General features: G+C 42.9%; 1 protein-coding gene across 1 annotated transcript in view; it reads right to left on the bottom strand.

The window, feature by feature from the left end:
* Nucleotides 1-25868, bottom strand: part of LOC141147292 (protein mono-ADP-ribosyltransferase PARP14-like) — a 132438-nt gene that overhangs the window by 94973 nt on the left and 11597 nt on the right. The window contains exons 4-10 of the mRNA XM_073634501.1: nucleotides 23098-23301; nucleotides 15393-15629; nucleotides 11003-13254; nucleotides 3791-4021; nucleotides 3130-3351; nucleotides 2935-3001; nucleotides 2423-2572 (exon numbers count right to left, since the gene is read on the bottom strand). Of these exons, the coding sequence (XP_073490602.1) occupies nucleotides 2423-2572; nucleotides 2935-3001; nucleotides 3130-3351; nucleotides 3791-4021; nucleotides 11003-13254; nucleotides 15393-15629; nucleotides 23098-23301 (3363 nt within the window). The remainder of the gene's footprint in view (nucleotides 1-2422; nucleotides 2573-2934; nucleotides 3002-3129; nucleotides 3352-3790; nucleotides 4022-11002; nucleotides 13255-15392; nucleotides 15630-23097; nucleotides 23302-25868) is intronic.

The raw sequence follows: 25868 nt of genomic DNA, 5'->3' as shown, positions 1-25868 counted from the left end.
CACTCAGGTTGAACTGGATGGACTGGTGTCTTTATTCAACCTTACCAACCATGTAACTATGTAATATAATCCTCTATAAGGTAGAACATACTCTGCTCCTGACCTTCAGTCCACCTGCTGGTTGATTACACTCAACACCTGTATATCAAATCTCCAACAGGACACTCTGTAAGGTAGGACATACTCTGCTCCTGACCTTCTCTCTACCTTTCTGATTACACTCACCACTGGGATATAACACCTCCAACATGACCCTCTATAAGGTAGAACATACTTTGCTCCTGACATTCTCTCTACCTTTCTGATTACATGCCCCAATGCCCCAACAGGATCTGACCCCTTCAACATGACCTTCCATAAGGTAGAAATGACTCTGCTCATGACCTCCTCTCTGACTTTCTGATTACACTCTCCATCTGGATATCAAATCTCCAACATGATCCTCCATATGGTAGAACATACTCTGCTCCTGACCTTCTTTATGCCTTTCTGATTGCAATCAACATTGGTATATCACACCTTCCAACATGACCCTCCATAAGTAAGAACATATTCTGCAGTGTCTCTACCTCTCTACCTTTCTGATTACACTCACCTCCAGGATATCACACCTCCAACATGACCCTCCATGAGGTATAAAATGCTTTGCTCCTGACCTTCTATCTACTTGCTGTCTGATTACCCTCACCACCAGAATATACTATCTCCAACATGACCCTCAATAAGATAGAACATACTCTGTTCCTGACCTTCTCTCTACCTTTCTCATTACACTGACCACCAGGATATCACAATTGCAACATGACTCTGCATGAGGTAAAGATTGCTGTGTTCCTGACCTTCTCTCTACCTGCTGTCCGACTACCCTCACCACCAGGATGTCATATCTCAAACATGACCCTCTATAGGATAAAACATACTCTGCTCCTGACCTTCTTTCTACCTTTCTGATTGCACTGACTGCCGGGGTATCACACCTCCAATATGGCCCTCCATATGGTAGAAATTACTTTTCTCCTGACCTTCTCTTTACTTGCTGTCTGATTACACTCACCATCTGGATATGGTGGATATCACATCTCCAACATGACCCTCTATAAGACAGACCGTACTCCTGACCTACTGTATATCTTTCTAATTACACTCACCACTGGGAAATCACACCTCCATCATGACTCTCCATATGGTAGAAAAATACTCTGCCCCTGACCTTCCCTCCACCTTTCTGATCATGCTCACCACGGTATATCACATTTTTCAATATGATCCTCCATAAGATAGAACATACTCTGCTCCTAACGGTCGTCCTACCTGCTGGTTGATTACACTCACCACCTGAGTTTCAAACCTTCAACAGGACCCTCCATAAGGTAGAATATACTCTGCTCCCGACCTTCTCTCTACCTTTCTGAATACACTCACTACTGGGATATAACACCTAAAACACATAACATGACCCTCCATAAGATCATAGGATAGAACATACTTTGCTCCTGACGTTCTCTCTACTTTTCTGATTACATGCACCAATGCTAAACCAGGAACTGACACCTTCAACATGACCCTCCATAAGGTAGAAATTACTCTGCTCATGACCTCCTCTCTGACTTTCTGATTACACTTACCACCTGGATATCAAATCTCCAACATGATCCTCCATATGGTATGGTAACAGCACTCTGCTGCTGACCTTCTTTATGCCTTTCTGATTACAATCAACATTGGTATATGACACCCTCCAACATGACCCTCCATAAGAAAGAACATATTCTGCAGCGTCTCTACCTTTCTGATTACACTCACCACCAGAATATCACACCTCCAACATGACCTTGTATGAGGTAAAAATTGCTTTGCTCCTGACCTTCTCTCTACCACCTGCTCTCTGATTACCCTCACCACCAGGATGTCAACATGACCCATCTCCAACATGACCTCCATAAGATAGAACATACTCTGCTCCTGACCTCCTCTCTACCTTTCTGATTATACTGACCGCCGGGGTATCACGCCTCTAACATGGCCCTCCATATTGTAGAAATTACTTGCTCCTGATTTTCACTCTACTTGCTGTCTGATTACACTCCCCATCTGGACATTAAATCTCCAACATGATCCTTCAGAGGATAGAACCTACTCTACTCCTGACCTACTGTATATCTTTCTAATTACACTCACTACCGGGAAATCCCACCTCCAACACAGCCCTCTATAAGGTAGTAATTACTCTGCTCCTGGCTCCCTGATTACACTCACCACCATGATATCAAAATTACAGCACGATCTTTCATAAGGTAGGACATACCCAATGGCTCAGTGGGTTGTAAGCTCTGCTCTATGTGGTCTTTTGTTGTTCTGGTTATCTCACAGTTCTCAAAAAGCTTTTCACATTTTATGGGCCCAACAACATTCTTGTGAATACCTGTTTTAAGGTTGAACTTGTCATTGGTGGAGTTGACAATGACGTCACACTTTTCCCTTGTTATATCTCCAGTTTTCACCTGGTAGGTAAGAGATCCAATCTTCATTTCATAAACATCCTGTGCCGGGCTTTTCACATTGCCGAAGAAAGCTACAAAACAGATCACAATGGCAAGAGGTCATCAAAGCCCCATCATTGTATTCCAGATCATTCCTATTCTCTGTGAAGTCTGTATTTGTGCTGCTATATTTGTAAAGAATAAACATTATATTTTTTTTTTATAAAAAATTTAAAAAATATATATATATTTTACTGACTCTGAAATATTTAGCCCGTGTGACCCCCAAAAACAGTCATCAGAGTTTTTGTTTGGAATCTGTCTGATCTGTTACAAAAATCTTACTGCTGAAATTGTATGATGCAATCTGCATATTCCTTCAATATAATGAAGCACATTGTCTGCAGTATATGGAGTCTATAATGTTCCTTTACAGATCACAGATATAACTTACATTGGGGTTTTTCTTCTTTCTTCTGTCCTCCAGTGTTGATCTTTTGCTCCAGCTCAGAGGAGAAAGCCTGAAATCAACAATTCAGGATGAATATTTTCCTATAAAAATTGCTCATGACATTGGAGAACCACAAAATCGTACAACATTCTGTTACTTCACTCTTCTAACCACAATCACATGAAAACTCTTCATTACCTTTATAGTTTCTTGGTCACTCGGGTGCAGCATGAAATCCACTTGTTTCAGATATTGGGGTTGTTTTTTGCTGCTGAACTCTAGAATCTCCTCATACATTGAGGCAGCCAGAGTATTCTTTGGGAATCCTAGAATTCCAGTTCCTATTGCTGGAATGGTGATGGATCTGTATTGTTTGGATTCTGCGGTGCTCAGACAATCACTCAGAATTTTTCTCAGAATCTGTCAACAGATAAGATTAGATGCTAATACAGGTGGGTGATGATGCAGAAGAGTTGTACAGATATAGATGGTGGATAGACGGGTGGATGGATGGTGGGTAGATGGATGTATGAATGATGGAAGCAACTCAACATCCTGCAGAGCGAGATGACTTCAGGTCAGCCCTGCTAAGGAATGGACTGGACCTGAGACTGCTATTTCTGTAACCCATTATCTGCTATCAAGTTTAAAAAAAAATTATTTTTTCTTTTTTTTGTGGTGTGCAAGTGTGGCATTATTCACTGCTAGTATGTGGAGTGGCCTATATTGCATATATAATGGGCTTCCTTCGAGTCACTGCAAACAAATGTTTGCCAAATACTACAACTATCCACTTCTGTAAAAAGATTGTTATATGTTCTTATAGCTGAGAGGAATAATCTCTCTTCCATTTCCGTACCTTATCAGAAGAAGCACCATCCCACTGTGGAACCACAGCATGGATAACAATGTCACAGGACAGGTTACAGCCATCAGTAACAAATATGGAGCCGTTTTCCACCTGCTTCCCCTGTCTCTCCGTATTCAGAAGATCCTGGAGTTTGTTTCCGGCCTTCTTGAACAAAGCCCTGGAGACAGCTCCAGAACTAAGCTTTAGCTCTGTTCCCACACTGTTCACCACCACATTGGTCTACAGAAAGAAGACAGACCATTACTGTCAAATCCAATAGGAGACGACATTTAGAGAAGTTATAATTTCACCAATTACAGTCATGTAAAATAGTAAGTGAACCCCATGGAAATTGTTGACTTTTTCAACATATTTTAAAAGGCAGAAATTAGATATTCATTCAAACAGTGCCTACAGATAAAGGTGATAAGCTTGAACAAATGACACATGCAATTGACCTGGTATATTCATTATTCTCATCTAAATAAACAAAAATGTGTATTTTTCACATGGAAAAAGTAAGTACAGCCCTACATTTACCACAACTTCAAACCCATTAAATTAGAATCAGGTATTTCTGTTTAGGCGATAACGTTTAGAACCTTCTTAAGGAGTACACAGGTGAAGAAAAACTCAAACCTCAGATATCTAGGGTCTGGTCTTCTCTATTGATGTGTGGTGTCATCATTCCAAGGTCAAAAGAGCTTTCCAAGTTCCCACGAAAGAAAGTTGTGCATGCCTATGATTCGGGCAAGGGTGTTCAGAACTAGCTGGCAGAGCAAATTCAACCTAAATGCTGACTAATGATTTAAAAAAAGTCTCCTAGAACCCCAAAATTACATCATAATATCTGCAGATAAGACTTGCAACAGTTGGTGTCAACAAGCATGTATATACAATCAGAATGAGATTGCACCAATTTAGCCTACATAGGAGGTGTGTCAGAAAAAAATCCCTTGTTGTCCAGTAAGAATATGAAGCAAGTCTACAGTTTGCCAATAAACATATAGGCAAATGCCAGGCCTGACGACTAATCAATCAAAAGACCAAATCTTCTAAAACAATGTGCTGAAGAATGATCAATCAGAGACCAGACCTTCTAGAACAATGTGCTGTAAACTGTTCTAGAAGGCCTGGTCTTTGATTGACCAGTCTTCAGTGCATAGTCCAAAGAACAGATCTTCTAGAACCAGGGCTTTTTTTCAGGGGGAACTTGGTGGAACTCAGTTCCACCACCTCTGGCTCAGACCCTTTGGTGCCTGCTCACCACAATCACTTGTAAACACAGAAGTCTGGTTTCTGTGTTTACAAGTGACAGCTCTGCACTCTGTGTGTAACCCCCATGAACTCTGCACTCTGTATGTAATGCAATCCTGATATTTAATGCCCCTTTAAGACTTTTCTACTGTTTGTGAAACATGACCTGTGACAGACCTAGCCAGGACAGAGGCTTTTGGAGGGGACTGAATGCCAGCCTTTTGCCGACCGATTATGGGCCCTGGTGCTCGTTGTGAGCTCTATGCCTCGGGACCCTGGAAGTAATGTTACTTTGGATTCAAGTCCATGTCCCCCAAGACACACAGACTCTGGGGACGCTGGATATGCCATTGTGATGGGAGTCACTAATAAGGACACAGGGTGAATGAGAACCCCACTATGATCTGTGCTAGTCGGACTCAGTGCTGTATATATGTATATATAATGTGTGCTGTCTCATTGTGTTGTGTACTATTTGCTGTGCTGGTTTGGGGTGGGGCTGTATTCCAATGTTCTATTGTGTCTGTCTGTCTTGGATCACAGGATGTGTAACTCTATGGAGGAAGGGGGAATTCCTCCAGCAGCCCCCTGCTGATAAGACTGTGTACTGATGAGAAATTTGAACACATCTGACCTGTGTGTCTATTGTCATTGGATGGTTTAACCCGCCCTGTTTTCCAAGGGTGGGGGGAAAGAGTCTCTGAGTTATTTTATCTGTTGTGCCCATGTGTGAAAATAAAGGAGTTGATTCCGGCTTGACCCTCAAGACAGAGCTTTGTCTCGTATTTGGGGGGGAGAATTATTTGTATGGGTTCCTGGTTCGGCTGATGGAAGTGTTCGGTAGCTGCCTTTGTGTTTGGGTATGGAATGTCCTAGACGACTCTAACCCCTTTCATACTCGGGGTGTCGTTACATGACCACACCCACTATTTGATATGATTTGGAGGGTGTGTGTGGGGGGAGGGGTTTTGGGGGGGTCGTGGTTGAGTTCCTGCACCTATTGTTTGAGAAAAAAAAGCCCTGTCTAGAACAATGTGTTGAAGACTGATCCATCAAAGACTAGGCCTTCTGGAACAATCTGTTGAATAATGATCAATCAAAAAGAAGACCATCTGGAATAACGTGCTGAAGACTGATCAATCAAAGCTGGAGTTCTGTGGACACAGTAACAGTAGACATGTTACGCTTACTCCTGGCTTTAATCCATAAAATGATGGCCCTGTATTCTTGCCTATCAGCTTGTATTAGAGTGAATGGCCTACTATCGGATCCGGTTCCTATATAGAAATGGGACCCATCAAGGGTGTCCTCTCTTGTCACTCCTGTACATATTAGCAATGGAGCACTTGGCAATTGCCTTGCGGACTAACAACTCGATGGGCGGGATGGACATTGCTGGCAAGCAATATAAAATTAGTTTGTTCGCGGACGATCTTTTGCTTCATATAACAAACCAACTAATAGCTTTTCTCTCTCTATTAAAGGAATTGGAACTCTTTGGCACTCTAAGTAATTTCAAAATGAATGCAGCAAAATCATATTGCATTAAATATTTCTCTTCCCGCAGGGATTCAAGACTCCCCTGCTAATAAATTATCTTTTCCAATGGGCCTAGCACTTTATTAAAATAAAAGTGGAACTTCCGCTCATTTGTCTCCCCCCCCCCCCTCCAGTGCCACATTTGGCACCCTGTCCCCAGGAGATTGGGCCGCGGCAAATTACTTCAGCAGCTCACCTCCCCCTCCTCCCTCCGCCTTTCCCTGCTGCCGGGCCAATAGGAGAGCGCAGCCATGCCTCGCACATGCTCCACTGCCGGGTTCCCTTACCTTGCATGTTGGCTGCAGCACCCGACAGCTGATGGAAACATCAGCTGCGATGCCGACATCGCTGCACTCCAGGACAGGTAAGTGTCCTGTTATTAAAAGTCAGCAGCTGAAGTATGTGTAGCTGCTGGCTTTTAATTTTTGCAGGGATGGGCAGACCTCCTCTTTAAAAATCTGGGGGTCCAGATTCCTGGGCAACTCCAAAATTATACAAGCTAAATTATCATCCGCTTTTGCTTTCCATGCAACAACGCCTCAAGAGATGTTCACCAATGCGACATTCATGGTTGGGACAGATGTCCCTCTTTAAGATGGGCATCCTCCCTAGATTTCTCTATATCTTTCAAACAATCCCGATTCAAGTCCTGCACTCGTTTTTTAGATTGGCGCGGTCTTCGCTGCTAACATTTATTTGGCCTAGATCCTCGGCTAGACTTAAGTATGACATATTGGTGAAGAGGCAAGGTGGTGGAGCTAGCTTGCACCATCTGGAACTATATCACATGGTGGCATTAATTAGTAGGGAACTAGATTGGTTCCATCATGGCTCCCTTAAGCAGTGGGTCACTCTTAAGCTCAATTTATCGCCTGTATCACTGACTTCCCTTCCATGGCTTCTTCCCACCGTCCTCCTCTAACACAGGTAATGCCCCTGCTTTTTTTGTATCTTCATGCCCAGGACCACTAACCCCAATATTAAGCAATCCAGTGTTTTCCACCAAGTATGTCAGACAAGGACTTTCTTTGTTGGCAACCACCACGCCCGTCACCTATCTGGTGTTCATTCACCGATGAGAGCTTGAGACAGTTAGGAGAGCTTAGCTCCTCCTCCCATTCAAAGGGCGGAGAGTGGCTTCAATATTTCTAATTACACCATTTATGTGAAGAGCTGAGCAGGGAGGGGCTCTGTAGGGACCTGACTCAGTTCAAGGAGCTGTGTCTCTCCGATTCAAAATGTTCTCATGCTCTCTCTAAAACCTATGATATTTTATTATTGCATGCTTTCCCTGACCATCCTTTCTACATCCGAGACTGGGAAAGATAGGCAAGAGATATCTGGCTCCTGAGGAATGGGATAAACACATTTAAATTAACTCTAGACTCTTACTAGCAGGAACGCAAGTACAAGATTTTAACAAGATGCTACCGCTGCCTGGTCCTACTAAACAAAATTAATCTGGCTGTATCCGACCAATGCTGGAGGTGTGGCAAATCGAGAGGCATGCTTTTATATCTGTGGTGGTCCTGTATGGTCGCCATAAGGGGGGGTCGCCATAAGGGGGGGGACAGCCGATACAACTGTAAGGGGCCCGTGTGTCTGGAGGGGCCCGGCACAGCCAGGAGAAGGCAAGAGCAAGTGAAGGGGAGCCCTGTTGTGGAATATAGAAATGATCTCGGCAGCTTCTGCTGCTCTGTGTCATTGAGCTCAGACATCGAGCTTCCACCTCTGGCTACTATGTGCATGTGCACCCCTCGTGTGAGCTGCCTGTACTGTGTTATATATACAGGTGTGAGGGGGACTGACATATATACAGGTATAGGGGGGGGCTTACATATACAGGTGGGGGGGTGACATATATACAGGTGGGGGGCTGACATATCTAGAGGTGTGAGAGTGCTGACATATATACAGGTGTGAGGGGGCTGACATAAATACAGGAGTGAGGGGGGATGACATATATACAGGTATGATGGGGGCTGACATAAATACAGGAACGAGGGGGGCTGACATATATACAGGTATGGGGGATGCTGACATATATACAGGTGGGGGGTGACATATATACAGGTGTGGGGGGCTGACATATATAGAGGTGTGAGGGGGGATGACATATATACAGGTATGATGGGGGCTAACATAAATACATGAACGAGGGGGGCTGACATATATACAGGAGTAAGGGGGGCTGACATATATACAGGTGTGAGGGGGGACTGACATATATACAGGTGTGAGGGGGCTGACATATATACAGGAGTGAGAGGTGCTGACATATATACAGGTGTGAGGTGCCATCTAGATAAAGGAAGGTCCGTAGACGTGGTGTATCTGGATTTTGCAAAAGCATTTGACACAGTTCCCCATAAACGTTTACTGTACAAAATAAGGTGCGTTGGCATGGACCATAGGGTGAGTACATGGATTGAAAACTGGCTACAAGGGCGTGTTCAGAGGGTGGTGATAAATGGGGAGTACTCGGAATGGTCGGGGGTGGGTAGTGGGGTCCCCCAGGGTTCTGTGCTGGGACCAATCCTATTTAATTTGTTCATAAACGATCTGGAGGATGGGATAAACAGTTCAATCTCTGTATTTGCAGACGATACTAAGCTAAGCAGGGCAATAACTTCTCCGCAGGATGTGGAAACCTTGCAAAAAGATCTGAACAAATTAATGGGGTGGGCGACTACATGGCAAATGAGGTTCAATGTAGAAAAATATAAAATAATGCATTTGGGTGGCAAACATCTGAATGCAATCTATAGACTGGGGGGAGAACCTCTGGGGGGATCTAGGATGGAAAAGGACCTGGGGGTCCTAGTAGATGATAGGCTCAGCAATGACATGCAATTCCAAGCTGATGCTAACAAAGCAAACAGAATATTGGCATTCATTAATAAGGGAATTAACTCCAGAGATAAAGCGATAATTCTCCCGCTCTACAAGACTCTGGTCCGGCCGCACCTGGAGTATGCTGTCCAGTTCTGGGCACCAGTCCTCAGGAAGGATGTACTGGAAATGGAGCGAGTACAAAGAAGGGCAACAAAGCTAATAAAGGGTCTGGAGGATCTTAGTTATGAGGAAAGGTTGTGAGCACTGAACTTATTCTCTCTGGAGAAGAGACGCTTGAGAGGGGATATGATTTCAATATATAAATACCGGACTGGTGACCCCACAATAGGGATAAAACTTTTCCACGTACGGGAATTTAATAAGACACGCGGCCATTCACTAAAATTAGATGAAAAGAGGTTTAACCTTTAACTGTGTAGAGGGATCTTTCCTGTAAGAGCGGAAAGGATGTGGAATTCCCTTACACAGGCTGTGGTCTCAGCGAGAAGCATCGATAAATTCAAAAAACTATTAGATAAGCACCCAACGCCACAACATACAGGGATATACAATGTAATACTGACATATAATCACACACATAGGTTGGACTTGATGGACTTGTGTCTTTTTTCAACCTCGCCTACTATGTAACTATGTAACACAAGCTCCTAATGCAACATACATCAGATATAAGTTTCACAGTACTTCCTTACATAATGTTGAAGTTAAACACGTCTGGAAATGTTTTATGGCTCCTTTCTTCACAGCAGGACAGCAGCTCACCATGGCACTCAGAAGCTATTGGGGATCACTCTAGTAGTGATTATTATTATTATTATACAGTATTTATATAGCGCCAACAGTTTACGTAGCGCTTTACAACTTGATGATTAATACAGTGACCTTCAGCTTCCACGAGGGTTCCACAGGTTTGGCACATTTATCCAAGCTGGTGCAATGTAACTATGTAAAAAATGTCATACCTGGAATTCAGCTTTCAGTGTCAAAGTGCCATAATCTTTTACTAGACATAAAGCGGAGTTCTAGTCGTTTTTGTGTTTATTAAAAGTCAGCAACTACAAAAAGTGTAGCTGCTGACTTTTAATAAACACACACTCATCTGTCCCATGATCCAGCAATGCGGCCCGTCCGAACCCTCAGTTCCCTCCCTCGCCTCTCCCCGGCGCCGGCATTACAAGTTTTGTCACCCGGCTGTGACAGCTTGCGGCTTCACAGCGGGGTGCGCACTGTGCATGCGTGAGTGGTGCTGTGCCTACTCAGTGGCCGGGCAAACTTCTGGGACCTGTGACATGTCCCAGAAGATTGCAGGGAGAGAGGGGGAGTGGAGAACTTCTGCCCGAAAAAAAATGACATGACAAATGTGGCATAGAAGGGGATGAGGAGTGCTTAAAGCGGAACTTCCACTTTTGGGTGTAACTCCGCTTTATTTAGGTGTGGCCCTCAGCAGACATAATGCAACCCCCATGAAGATTTAGTCACAGTTCCACCTATCTATTTGATACATAGGTCAGTATTTTTTTACCTTGTATTTTTATTTTGATGAAGAAACCTGAACTGATTAGAGCTTACCGTTGCAACTTCAATATTTCCTTGTTTTATAGTGATGTTCAACCCTTCCCTGGTGGTCACCATTTGATCATTGGCTTTAATCATCCTTTCTTCTTTCTTCTGAGTCATATTCTTTTTCTTTTTCATGCCATGTTTCGAAGGAACCTGGACATTTTTTTCTTCAAACTCTTCATTCACAAATTCGGTGACAGTCTTTAGAATACTTTCATCACTGTCCACAAGATGGATGTTTTTGATGGTGTTGGCTCCTTCTTGGCTTTCTATGTAAGATTTTATGGATTTTACAATGTTTTGGGCAAACAAGTCCAGAGGAGCCCCAGAAGTAACAAAGTCACCAACAGAAAGTGCAACAGAGCTTTGACCATTTTCTGCAGCCATCTCCAAGCTTTTGGTTATCATTTTTCGTAGAAGACGCTCACATTTTGAATTTCCTTTTTTATCCTGTTCGGGACCAAATGCATGAATCACCTTCTTACACGATAAATTACTCACATCTGTCATGACACACTCTCCCGGCTCCAGCCCCCCTTCCTTCTGAACAATGCAGTCACATTCTTTCTGAAGATCGGGTCCTGCTGCTTTCACCAAAGCCAGTGCTGGTCCCCCAGTGGGCTTTAAATTCTTATCTGAAGCAATTATGATGACATCAGCAATGTGTTGGCAGAGGTCACCTTTATATATAATCATTGTGGCTCCATTCTGGAGGCTGACTTGGCAATGGAGCTCATTTGGATGGGAAATTCTGTCATCTACCTCCTTCTGTAAGTGCATCACACAGTTGTATTTGTTCCATACTGTAGTAACATACATATCTTCATTTTCAATAAAGGATTTTTTGACCCCAGGTTTATCAATGTATAGGGTGTCAGGATATATTTTGGAAATCATTTTTCCTATGCAGGTTTCTGCTTCCTCTACATAGGACTTTGGGCCAGACAAGGAGATGAAGTTCTGTTTCCTCACAACCTTCACATTCTGTATTATTCCATTCCATTCCTGTTTTTTTTTTTCTTCCAAAAACTGCAACACCGCCACTGACTTCAGCTTTATGTCCTTCCCCACCAAAGTGTTCTTGCCCACAAAGTCATGGATCTGCTGGTAGGCTTCTTCTGCAGGTGAGGATAGACCAGTGATCACCACCTCAGCTCCATCCCTCAATGGGAACTCCTCTATGGAAACTATCATCCCATTAGTATTAAACATTTCCTTTAGGAAGCTCTTCAGATTTCTCCACTCCGGAATCTGAGTGACACTTTTATCCTCAACAGAAATCCGCTTACAGGCCAATTCCTTCTTCATGGCATCTTCACCATTTCTCAGATCTTTATCAGAGTAACCAGTTAACATGACTGCATTATCTTTCACCTGAAAAGCTGCTTTAATGTTGTTTTTCATAAGAAGACTACATGACAATTCTCCATTGTCCACTGCTTTCAGAAACTGGATGATGTATGGATCGAGGGGAATGAATTTGTAGTTCAGGCCTTGCTTAGTATTGAGAATTTCACATTTTGTAGTAAGAACTTCATCTCTTGGCCCATACAGTTTAACTGCCTTAGAAGTTTCATCATAACTAATCTTCACATGTGGAGAATCTTCCAGGATACTTTTTTCCAGACCATGCGCCAACATTAATTTATAAGCTTCGGGTTCAAGAGGCACCTCATCTTCCACTCTGCTCAGCTGTCTAGTGGTTTCTTCTAACAGTTTTCTGAATTTTGACTCAATCTTCTTAACATCTTCTGAAATACCCACAATGAAAGCCTTCTCTGCACCTAAGTCTGGTTTTATGAGGACTCCATCATATGATGAGCTAGACATTTTTTCTTTGATGGCTTCCCACACTGGTGGCTTCAGGTCGCACTCTGCGGCTTTATACTTTGAAAAAAAAGCATTAAACACTTTGTGGACATTATCGCTCCATGTTGGAACGATCTTTGCCAAGGTTCGGAGATGACTGGAGAGGGTACTGGGCAAGGACAGCTTGATGACAGGAGTGGGGTGGTCCGCATTTGGCCATGTGATATCACAGGAAACATCTGCCATTTCTTTTTCAACATTTAGTTTTATCTGTTCATCCTTCAAAATAAATGCCAGTATATGTGGACAGATGGGGATTTTTACCGAATCAGGTATTTCTATATGAGGGCCTTCCTTTCCATACAAGCAATGTCCAATGGATGGGTAATATTTGTACACCGAAATTTTCTTATTATTGAGCATATGTTGCTTTGTCATCACCGTCTTTAGAACTGCAATAAAGAGAAATAAAGTGCTTGTTAGTTAGAAGGTAAGAGATGTAGTAATAAAACAGGGATACATCAGAAATAGTGTCAGCCCTCTTGGCAACACATATAATATGATTATTATTTTATAGCAGTCATTCTCAACCAGGGTTCCTTGAACTTTGGCTGATTAAACTGCCTAGTTTCAGGTCCAACGCCACCTGACAGAGCCAACTTCAAGACCTGAAAAATAATTCAAGGTTTTCTCTGGGGAAAAAAGGTTAAGGAGGACTGCTCTATAGCACTGGTGTGGATGTGGCCCTTTGCTTGCTTTTATCCGGCTCTTGGGGCAATATATTGTCCATTGACACCAACAATAGGGCAAAATTCCCCCCACTGATACCAACGAAAGGGCACAATTCCTCCCAGTGACACCAATGATGCAATGATGGGGCACAATGACACCATCGGTGGGGCACAACTCCTCCCAATGACACCAACGATGGGGCATAATTCCTCTTACTGACACCAAAGATGGGGCATTGTTTACTCCCACTGATGCCAGGACATTTTCTACTCCCAAGCCAACCTTGCTGATCAACCACTGTGTATTCACTGTGTGTTTGGCTTCCTGTTTCCTGCTTGCCGTGTGCTCTTCGTTTGTCTCTATTACTGACCTTGGCGTGTTCACGACTATCCCTGTTTGCCTGTGACCCTGAACCTTTGGCGTGTACAGACCATATTGGCTCCATAAAGAATGAGGAAGGACATCTGGTTACAAAGGATGGAGAGATGGCGAAGATATTGAATTTATTCTTCTCCTCAGTCTTCACGAGTAAATCGGGGGGCTTCAGTAACCAAAACTGCAGTGTTTATCCTCATGACACATCACAGGAAGCACCTCCATGGTTAACAGAGGACAGAATTAAAACTAGACTTGAGAAACCTAACATTAATAAATCACCGGGACCAGATGGCTTGCACCCAAGGGTACTTAGGGAACTCAGTCAAGTAATTGCCAGACCATTGTTCCTAATTTTTACTGATAGACTACTGACAGGAATGGTACCAGCTGATTGGAGAAAAGCCAATGTAGCACCAAAATTTTAAAAAAAGGGCCAAAATACATCCCTGGGAATTACAGACCAGTTAGCCTAACATCAATAGTATACAAGCTCTTGGAGGGGATGATAAGGGACTATATACAAGATTTTAGTAATGAGAACGGTAGGTATCATTAGCAGTAATCAGCATGGATTCACGAAGAATCATTCTTGCCAAACCAATCTATTAACCTTCTATGAGGAGGTGAGTTGCCATCTAGATAAAGGAAGGCCCGTAGACGTGGTGTATCTGGATTTTGCAAAAGCATTTGACACAGTTCCCCATAAACGTTTACTGTACAATATAAGGTCCATTGGCATGGACCATAGGGTAATTACATGGATTGAAAACTGGCTACAAGGGCGAGTTCAGAGGGTGGTGATAAATGGGGAGTACTCAGAATGGTCAGGGGTGGGTAGTGGGGTCACCCAGGGTTCTGTGCTGGGACCAATCCTATTTAATTTGTTCATAAAGGACTAGGAGGATGGGATAAACAGTTCAATCTCTGTACTTGTGGACGATACTAAGCTAAGCAGGGCAATAACTTCTCCGCAGGATGTGAATACCTTGCAAGAAGATCTGAACAAATTAATGGGGTGGGCGACTACATGGCAAATGAGGTTCAATGTAGAAAAATGTAAAATAATGCATTTGGGTGGCAAAAATATGAATGCAATCTATAGACTGGGGGGAGAACCTCTGGGGGAATCTAGGATGGAAAAGGACCTGGGGGTCCTAGTGGATGATAGGCTCAGCAATGGCATGCACCCACATTAGGAATAAAACTTTTCCATGGAAGGGAGTTTAAAAAGACTCGTGGCCACTTATTAAGATTAGAATAAAAGAGGTTTAACCTTAGACTGCGTAGAGAGTTCTGTACTGTAAGAGCGGCAAGGTTGTGGGCTATTGTATTTCTTTACAGTAGGTAGGACTCTGCGGCCCTCGATGCAAGTGCTTGATTTATTGTATAGGGTGACAATATACAGTATGACGTCTGCCCCCTCCTGCCCAAGATAGTAACATCCACCACCGCCAGTGCCTTCCTTGTTTATCCCTCTCACCTCCTGCCTGCTGAAATGTGACCAGCGCGGCTCCTTCCTCTGATAACATCTTCAAATCTTCTACATTCCCTCCTCCATTCCTTGCGCTCTCTAAGTAAAGTGTGACCATGTCCTCTGGGGTGTTGTGGGGGATCCCCTCCACTCGGATAGTTTTGGTTTCTTCCAGACTCTTTGCTGTTATTTTCTGCTGTTTGACTCTTGGGCTACCGGAGAATTTTCCAATGAAGTCGGCAATATCTGTGAAAAAGTAGATACATGCTTGGAATTTACTTAAAGATCATGTAACCATTGTAACCCACAATATATGCTTAGCGGCCCCCACTCAGGCTAACAAGGTCTAATGAATTGGTTGCCACTGACTGGTGAGGGTGCAGGCTGGGGAAAGGTTCATCCAGACCCAAAGCATGCTGTAGAAATAAGAAAAAAAAGCCCAGCCGCCGCACACCACGTCCCGCCCGAGTAGTTAGAAGGTAAAGCAGCCTTAGCTCGATTCATCCAAGCCATGCCCACAACATGTTTCCCCCCACCACTGGGGCTTAATCGTGGAAACATGTTAGGAGCATGGCTTGGATGAATCAAGGTGAGGCTGCTTTTACCTGCTAACCACTCGGGAAAGGTGTGCAGCGGCTGGGCCATCTCTTCCTATTTTTACATCATGTAATAATTGGCTACATTTATGTGCTAATTTTCACTAGTGTTCTTTAGTATTGTTACATTATATCTCTTGTTACAAAGATGTATTTATTTCCTATGTTCCTCAGCTCCATCTAGTGGTCATAATGCAGTAGTTTACTGTCCACAACAAAACTACATTTGTTCAGAACAGAAAACAGACCGAAGGAGATTTGTTTTTACCCAAAAGAACGAAGTTACATGCAGATTGGATGGATGAATGGCTATGCATTTTTTCTTAATAAATAGGCCCAATGATATGTATGTCTGGGCAAAATTACAACCAAAGTATAAAACCTACATTAAAAATGGAATACAAGGTTTTCCAAAACTCATAAACCCGTATTTTATTCACAATAGACAATAGAAAACATATTGAATGTTTAAACAGAGAAAATGGACCATTTTAAGAAAAAAATCAAGTTATTTTGAAATTAATGGCAGCAACACATCTCAAAAAAGTTGGGGCGGGGCCATGTTTAGCACGGTGTAGTCTCCCCTCTTCTTTTACCAAAACTCTTTAAAGGTCTGGGAAACGAGGACAACAATTGCCAGAGTTTTGGGAGAGGAATGTTGGGAGAGGAAAGTTGTCCCATTCTTGCCTGATATAGGATTCTAACTGCTCAACAGTCTTTGTTGTATTTTTCATTTCAATTGGTGAAAGTTCTGGACTGCAGGCAGCCAGTGAAGCCCCTGGACTCTTCCACTAGGAAGCCACGCTGGTGTCATAGATGCAGTATGTAGTTTAGCATTGTCCTGCTGAAGACCTTCCTTGAAAAAGACATTGTCTAGATATGCTGCTCTAACACCTGGATCTATCTTTCAGCATTGATGGGGCCTTTCCAGATGTGCAAGCTGCTCATTCCATGTACACTCCCCCCATACCATCAGAAATGCCGGCTTTTGATCTGAGCGCTGATAACAAGGAACCTCTCATCTTTAGTCCAGAAGACCCACGGTTGCCAAAAGAAATGTCAAATTTCCATTCGTCTGACCACACAAAAGTTTCCACTTTGCAACAGACCATTTATAATGAACTCTGGCCAAGAAAAACGGCGGCATTTCTGGACCATGTTCAGATATGGCTTCTTCTTTCCACGAGAGACACAGACAGTGTTTGGTGGAAGTATTCCTGAGCCCATGCAGTGATGTCCATCACACAATCATGACTGTTTTTAATGCAGTGCCGTCTGAGGGCCTGAAGATCACCTTCATCCAATATTGGGTTTGGGCCTTGTCCCTTCACACAGAGATTTCTCCAGATTCTCTGAATCTTTTGATGATATTATATACTGTAGATGATGATAGATTTAAAGTCTTTGCAATTTTACATTGAGGATCAATATTCTGAAATTGTTGGACAATTTTTAGACGCAGCTTTTCACAGATTGGTGAACTTCAGCCCATTGTTACTTCTCAGAGACTCTCTAAGATGCTCTTTTTATACCCAATCATGTTACTGACCTATATCCAATTAACCTCATTAGTTGCAAAATGTTCTTCCAGCTCTTCCTTGTTAGTACCACTTACGGTATTTTATCTGCTTTTTGTTGCCCTTCCCCAACTTTTTTAAGACATGCTGCTGCCATCAATTTCAAAATGACCTGATTTTATTTCTTAAAATGGTCCTTTTTTTCAATTTAAACATTTAATATGAAAACTCAAAAGGGCAAATAAATCACCAATCCCAGCGCTCATAAAAATAGGATAAAAATCGGGCATAAAAAGTTCATTGCACAATAAGCCACCACTATATTCAAAAATTGTCCATCATAACCATATATGCTTGCAATCGAATGAAATCATTGAAGCATTAGCAGCGCTCAACCAGTGTATTGCACACCATATGCATCCAAACAGTTCAGGGTTATTGCAGCACGTGATCAATGCGACCGATAACAGAGTTACACCACTCTAAGATTTTGGAAGTGTTAGGGATGATCGAGAACAACAATCCCTTTACCACACCTCATGAGAACCTCTCCCTTCAGATGTTACACTCTCCTCAAAAAATAGATCGCTTTTAGATAAACTCCTGATAGCATGAAGTCTCCTTAGAAACTATTGTGATCGAAGAAGGATCTGGTTTCTAAGGAGACTTCATGCGATCAGGAGTATATCTAAAGGCGATCTATTTTTTATAATCAAAAGATTTTTATTATCATTATAAATTTTAAGAACATCATACAATAATGAATATCAATGCCATTATTAACAAACTCCACCAAGTTCCATATTACACAAGGAAGGTGCAGATGAAGGAGAACATCACTGAGCAAACGTCAAATAAAACATTAACAATCCACATTAATTAGGGAGTCGTTACAGAGAGTTCAGGCGAATGGCAAAACTGCCTGCCAGCTCTCGCAGCAAACCTGTCCCAGTGAATGGAAATGCAGCTAATACTAGTCTAGAAAAATCCTGTTATATGTAAGATTCCGGCAAAGTTGATATCAACCTATTTCCATTGAAAATGTGTCCAGAAAGGTATAGCCTAAGGACGAGCCATATAAAAAAGAAAAATGTTAGAAAGAAAGAGATATAAAAGAGATAAGAGAGATAGAGACCCAGAACCAGAGGAGACACAGGTTGTAAAAAAATTATCCAAGTGTGGAGGAGAGAGGTACATATGTACACAGGTTGCTCATGGTTCCCACGTTTGTTCAAACAGCTTCAGCTTGTCATTGATTATGCTAGCAACCCTCTCATGCAGTATAATCAAAGACACTTTATGCCTCATGTCTCTCCCTCACCTCTGGCATCTTCTCCAATGCTCTAAAACATGCATTGGTCACCCCCATACTTAAAAAGCTGTCCTTGGACCCTACCAATCCTAACAATCTATGCCCTATCTCCTTGCTCCCTTTTTCTTCTAAACTTCTTGAACGCCTGGTTTACAACCAACTGAGTGACCACCTCATTTAGAATAACCTTCTTGATCCCCTTCAATCTGCATTTCGTCCTCAGCGCTCCACAGAAACTACTATTTTAAAACTCACAAATGACCTACTAACTACAAAAACCAATGGACACTATTCTGTACTCCTACTTCTCGACCTTTCAGCTGCCTTTGACACGGTTGACCACCCCCTCCTCCTCAAAAAACTTTACTCCCTCGGTCTCTTTGACTGGTCTCTTCAGTGGCTCTCATCCTACCTATCCCAACGTACCTTCAGTGTCACTTACAATTCTGCTTCCTCCACTCCTCTTCCCTTCTCCATCGGGGTCCCCCAAGGTTCTGTTCTTGGACCTCTCTTATTTTCAATCTACACCTCTTCCCTGGGTCAGCTGATAGCCTCTCACGGCTTTCAATATGATTTCTATGCTGAAGACACCCAAATCTATCTCTCCACCCCTCAACTCACTCCATCAGTCTCCTCACGCATCAGTAACTTACAAATAGCTTATAATATTTCCTCCCCCACGTGCCTCTTCCCCTGACTTCTCTGTCAAGAGCAATGGCACAACCATCCACCCATCCCCACATGTCAGGGTGCTAGGTGTTATCCTGGACTCTGAACTCTCCTTTCGGCCCCATATCCAATCACTTTCCAAAGCTTGCCAAGATGGTAAAAAACCTCCTTCCACCAGCCTCCACATAGTGAAAAACCGTATGGTTTTTGGACATTGTCATCCTGATCCATATTCCGGGTCGAGGTTGCCTGAGGTGGCTCAGCTGAGGAGGAGGAATTGCACCACTCGCTATCCAGAGTTTTGATATCACATGCCTGATTGATGCTACCTTCTGGTAAACGAATTTAATCTTCTCCCCTGGGTGGTGGATGCACACATGGCGGTGACTACTTTAGTCCTATACTCCTGGATTCCTTCCCATCAATATATACAAATAAATTAATGTTTTAATCACCAATGGGACTATACTACCAATGCTGATTTATATTTTGCACAGAGCACTTTATTTAGAGACACCATCAATCAGATGATGGTGTTAGAGTTTTCTGTCGGCTAGAGACAGTTGGGGACTTCCATGCTCCCACTATGCTGGTTTTAGCTGCCAAAAGTATAAAGTTGATAAATATTTTCATTGGACGTGGCATGTTATCTGGAAGATCATTTAACAATGCCATCAAAAGACTTTGTTCTATTGTTATCCCTGTGATTTTACAGATCATGGCAAAAACCTGACTCCAATAGCTCCTGATACGCGGACATTCCCACCATATATGGGGCATAGTACCCCGTAATGCACTCACACTAAAACACTCCGCTGAAGTGGATGGGTACATCCTGGCAAGACGAGTAGGGATCAAGTACCACCTCATGAAGACTTTAACACACGCCTCAATCACAGAGATATTCAGTACACCCTTGAATGAGGCCTCTAGTCTGGAATACCAATACTAATGCTGGCCATACACTATACGAAAAATCAGCCGAACCCCTATTTCGAAATACGAACTTTCGGCCGTGAGTGCAAACGATAGTGCCATCATGTAATGACCGATAAATTGTTCAGTGGACATAAACGAATGTATTTTTTGTTTGTTTTTTTACATATACCGAGTGCAGACAGTTCGGACGGGAAATACATTAAGTGAGTGACGTCACACGCACGGCATGTAAGGCGTGGTGTCGATGCATGTAGCTGTCCAGCCAAACCACCCAGAAACCAGGGGGGAGGGCCCCGAACACGCATTGCAGCTCCCGGAAGTGACAAGGCCACCAAAAATCGTCAGACCCCAAAGCCTCACGGGAAAGGGGCAAACTGACCAGTGTACAATGGATAGATGCAGATATGTGACTTTGGTTTCCACGAAACGTGTAGAGCTTTCCTAGATGTGACGTCACCACTACTCATTATCATCTGGATACCCACTGGGGTTTTTTCAGAAACATGATTGATTTTATACAATTTTATACATTGTCCATGTGAAATTAGGGAGGATAGACTGTTTCAATTGGAACTATCATGTTGAAATATATGTATAGTTATGTATACTTATGGTCTGTACATTTATGATTTTTTCGTTATGAATTTATATGTACATGTCAATAAAATATTGTTATAATTTATCCTATTTGGTTGTAGCCAATACCTCATTTAAAGTCCCGACCCTTCTCTTTCAAACAATATATATAGGGATGGAGGTATTTGACGATATCAAGTCATGGCCTCATTTAAAGTCCCACCCCCCCTCTCTCTTTAATCGATGTTTCGGAGGGGAAGCAAGTAAAGCCACATAAGCCATGGAGATGCCACCCCTGGAGCCCTGATTTTCAGTTCACCAATGTTCATAGGCAGTTACAGAAGGAGCGATCTATTTTTTGAGGATCTGGTGAGTGCAACATCTGAAGGGAGAGGTTCTCATGAGGTTTGGAGAAGGGATTGTTGTGCTCGATCATCCCCAACAATTCCAAGATCATATGCCGCGTACACGCGATCGGAAATTCCGCCAGCAAAAATCCGATGAGAGCTTTTGGTCGGAAAATGCGACCATGTGTATGTCCCATCGGACTTTTGCCGGCGGATTTCCAGCCAACAAAAGATTGAGAGCAGGTTCTCAATTTTTCATTCGGAAAAATGCCTACGCATGCTCGGAAACAATTGGACCCATGCTCAGAAGCTTTGAACTTCATTTTCTCGGCTCGTCGTAGTGTTGTACATCACTGCGTTCTTGATGGTCGAAAGTTTAGCGAACTTTTGTGTGACCGTGTGTATGCAAGGCAAGCTTGAGCGGAATTCCGTCGGAAAAAAAAACATCCAAGATTTTCCGACAGAAAATCCGCTCGTGTGTACGCGGCATTAAAGTGGTGTAACTCTGTTATCGGTCGCATTGATCACGTGCTGCAATAACCCTGAACTGTTTGGATGCATATGGTGTGCAACACACTGGTTGAGCTCTGCTAATACTTCAATGATTATATTCGATTTCAACCATATATGGTTATGTTAAACATTTGATATGTTTTCTATTTTGTATTGTGAATAAAATACAGATTTATGAGATTTGCAGATCATTGGATTCTGTTTTTATGTAGATTTTACACAGCGCCCCAACTATTTTGGTATTGGGGTTGTAAATAACATACAGTACATTTCTGCAATGCATGCACGTTACTCCAATGTACTATCTGTGTTTTTTTTAACAGACAAAACGTTCATGTATATGGGAGAATTTTTTTTAAGTCTATTGAAATTTTTATATTTTGCTCAGTTTTTTCATCCAGCCTGAGAGCCGGTTCACCCCAAAACACGGTAAGGGAAAGGCGTGTTCTGTGTGCGCACCGCACGTGATCACACTGCCTTTGCGAGAGGATGTGGGTGCCAATGAACTGTTAATGGTGCACCAAATCGTGTGTTACGGTACTACCATGCAATTTGGTGCAGTGTGTGCTAAAAAGGTAGCACTTGCACTACTTTTTCCACATTCCAGTGCATATTTATAGCCTGTTCACATGAATGGGCTGCAAAGCGGGAGAACAGCGGAACATGTAGGAAACACACGGGAAGGAGCACGCCACGCCATGAACTGACCCTGAAAGTTGCTGTCTGAAGCCTCGGAGAGGTCCCATTAATGGACCCCGATGGGCATCATAAAATGGATAAAAGCCATCACCCTCCCATCTATATACATGCGTGCCGCCTGCCTGGCTCTGCACTGATTGGATGTCAGTTGTAGTAATACGCCAATAGTGATTTCCAATCTGTGGAGGGCAGTTCATGTACACAATTATTCTATTTATTTTACCCCCATAGTGCTGCAAACATTGGCTGCACAAGGTAAGGCCGGTTTGGGTCGGGCACCTTGACAAGACTGACTAGTGTGTTAAAGAATTAATGACCATTTCACAGGAGGGTCCTTCTCCAAATGTTGGCCCTGCAACTCCCCTCACATCAAGTCAGGCTGATTAATGTGAATTGGAGGAAAAAAAGGTAAATATTTCTGCAGCCCAAACCAACCAATCATTTATCATCTTCTGCTCTCTAAGCAGCACTGAGAAGATAAAATATGGAATATGATTGGTTGTAATGGAGTTGTTGATAAATCATTGTCTTTGTCGGTTGACTGACCTATATCACATGTGAAGGTGATGACGGCAGATTGGATCTCTGGAATATTCTCTATGTAGAAGTCCGTGTCCATGGATCTGTCACTGATATTCTCCACCAGGAGGTTTAATATCTCCGAAGTGCAGCTGTCCTGGATGTTTTCAATCAGAACCGGAGAGGACGAATGGCTGGGTGACACCTCTTCTTTCTCTGGAGTTGGTTTCCCTGTGGGTAAAAGTGGAAAGATTTTTAAAAAATGCATTAAATGTGGACATATTATTGCTCTATCCCAAATACTGTATCTCCAATTATCCATAGTTATCTTACCCGTTATGTACATATAAAACCCATAAAGGGGTCTGAGTAATGTCCTCCTTCCTCCTCCAGAACATACTAAGCTTTGTCTGTATTTCCCATTAGAACTGTTGACAGTTGGTTTCACCTTTCTGTAAATACATGTTCTGCCTGTCATATTTTCCCCCTCCCCCCACCCTGGTCATATGTGGACAGCTCAGAAATATTGCCCATTTGCCCTTTCACTGTTGACTGAAATTTTCAGATATTGAATGGCACCGTGACCATCGCTAATTAGGGATGGACAATATCCTTGTATGGATTCTAATACCATCTCTATGCTGGTGACAGGAAAATCTGTTATATCAGTATGGAGGCCACACCACTTTCTAAAACTCAATATTTCTAAAAATTAGCTCATGATATTTCCTTCCCCCCATGCACCCTCCCCCAACTTTTCCATCAAGATCAATAGCACAACTATCAGTCCCTTACTCTCATGTCAGGATGTTAGGTGTAACCTTGAACTCTGACCTCTCCTTCCAGCCTCACATCCAGTTGATGTCCAAATCTTGGCATCTTAACCTCCATAACCTCCCAAAATATGCTCCTTCCTTGTCAATTACACCACCAATATACTAATATTCACACTTGTTATGTCTCTCATTGAGTATTGCAACTCCCTCCTTGTTGGCCTCCCTCTACACAGGCTATTCCACCCTCAGTCTATCATGAATGTTGCTGCCAGTCTTCCACCTTACCAACCATTCAGTGTCCACTCCTCTTTGCCAATCCCTCCACTGGCTTCCCTTCGCCAATGAATAAAATTAAAAATACTAAGAACAACATGTAAAGCCATCCCCGAGCTACATCACCAATCTCATCTCCAGAGATCACTCAAACCGTCCTCTTTGCTCTTCCCATGACCTCTTGCTCTCTGGTTACCTCATCATCTCCCATGCTCGTCTCCAGAACTTCTCAAGAGCCTCTTCCATCCTTTGGAACTCTCAACCACAACTTGTCCTATTCTGTCCACCTTTAGTGGGTCCTTAAAGATTTGTCTCTTTAGGGAATTCTATCCTATCGCCTAAAAACTGAACTTTCACTTTCACTAATCCTGACAGAATATTCTTCCTCTACAAGGGTTGTAGTTTCACACAGTCAGATCTTCCTTAGGGAAAAGGTTTATTCATTTACACGTTGTCTGTACTGTGGTGCACAAGATGGGTTTATTGGCAGACAGTCTTAGGAAACACAACATTATTTTGTATATTTGTAGTGTCCAAAATGACCGTATATACTCGAGTATAAGCCGAGTTTTTCAGCTCATTTCTTTGTGCTGAAAGTGCCCCCCTCGACTTATACTCGAGTCAATCACTTTTCTGCAGCAAAATATGACATTTTCCAAACCGACTTTGGGGGCCCCACAGCTTGTGGTACTTGGTGCTAGGAACCTCAAATTTGGTGTGCAAACCCAGTATCACTACAACATATCCAAAGCTGGGATTCCTAGCACCAAGTGGCCCCGAGATACAGGGCCCCAAAATCGGTTCGGAAAATGTCATTCTCTGCTGCAGAAGTGCTTGACATTTTCTGAACCGACTTTAGGGCCCTATATGTCGGGGGCCACTTGGTGCTAGGAAGCCCAACTTTGTATATGTTCTAGTGCTAGTTCCACTGGGTTTGCACACCAAATTTGGGGTTCCTAGCACCAAGTGGCCCCAAGACATGGGGTCCCAAAATCAGTCAACTGTGTCCATCTGCAGCAATGTCATTTCGGGACCCTTTGGGTCCAGAGACCCCAAATTTTGGCTGCAGCTAGGGGGGCATCTAGGAACCCTTAACTACTGAGTTTGAAGTTCGGGGGACCTATGGCTGCAAACGGGCACAGTAAGGCTGCAAATGGGCACAGTGAGGCTGCAAACGGGCACAGTAAGGCTGCAAATGGGCACAGTGAGGCTGCAAATGGGCATTGTTGACCCTCTTTTCCACTTACAGTAGCTGCACATTTCTCACCCTCGTCTTATACTCGGGTCAATACGTTTTCCCAGTTTTTGTGGTAAAATTAGGTGCCTCGGCTTATATTCGGGTCGGCTTATACTCGAGTATATACGATAGTCATAAACTGCCCATATAATTGCTACTGAGCATGCACAAGTTATTTGGCTGCCATACACATTGTTATAGTATACATTTCCATTATTCCAAGGTAGAGATGGTGAGAGTGACCTTTAATCTTCTCGATCACCTCGCTCTGGCCACAGAGACAATATGCATTGGGGGGGGGGCTAATGACTACCCACTGTTGAATACAGGGAAGGAATGGTTGGGGGTTAATGAGACGTACTAGGCTGCCTTTCTACTGTGATTATTACTTGGGTATTGCAACAAATGATCACATTATTATCAATGGGGTATTGAAATATTTGCATATTTATTTCCCGTACATTGTCGTAGTTGCCAGTGTGTTGACTGCATATTGCCCTATTTCTCAGTGT

This window comes from Aquarana catesbeiana, linkage group LG06 (genome assembly GCF_042186555.1).
Source record: "Aquarana catesbeiana isolate 2022-GZ linkage group LG06, ASM4218655v1, whole genome shotgun sequence".
Taxonomy (NCBI): Eukaryota; Metazoa; Chordata; class Amphibia; order Anura; family Ranidae; genus Aquarana; species Aquarana catesbeiana.
Note: the sequence above shows the minus strand (reverse complement) of the source record. Positions and strands in the feature narration are given on the sequence as shown.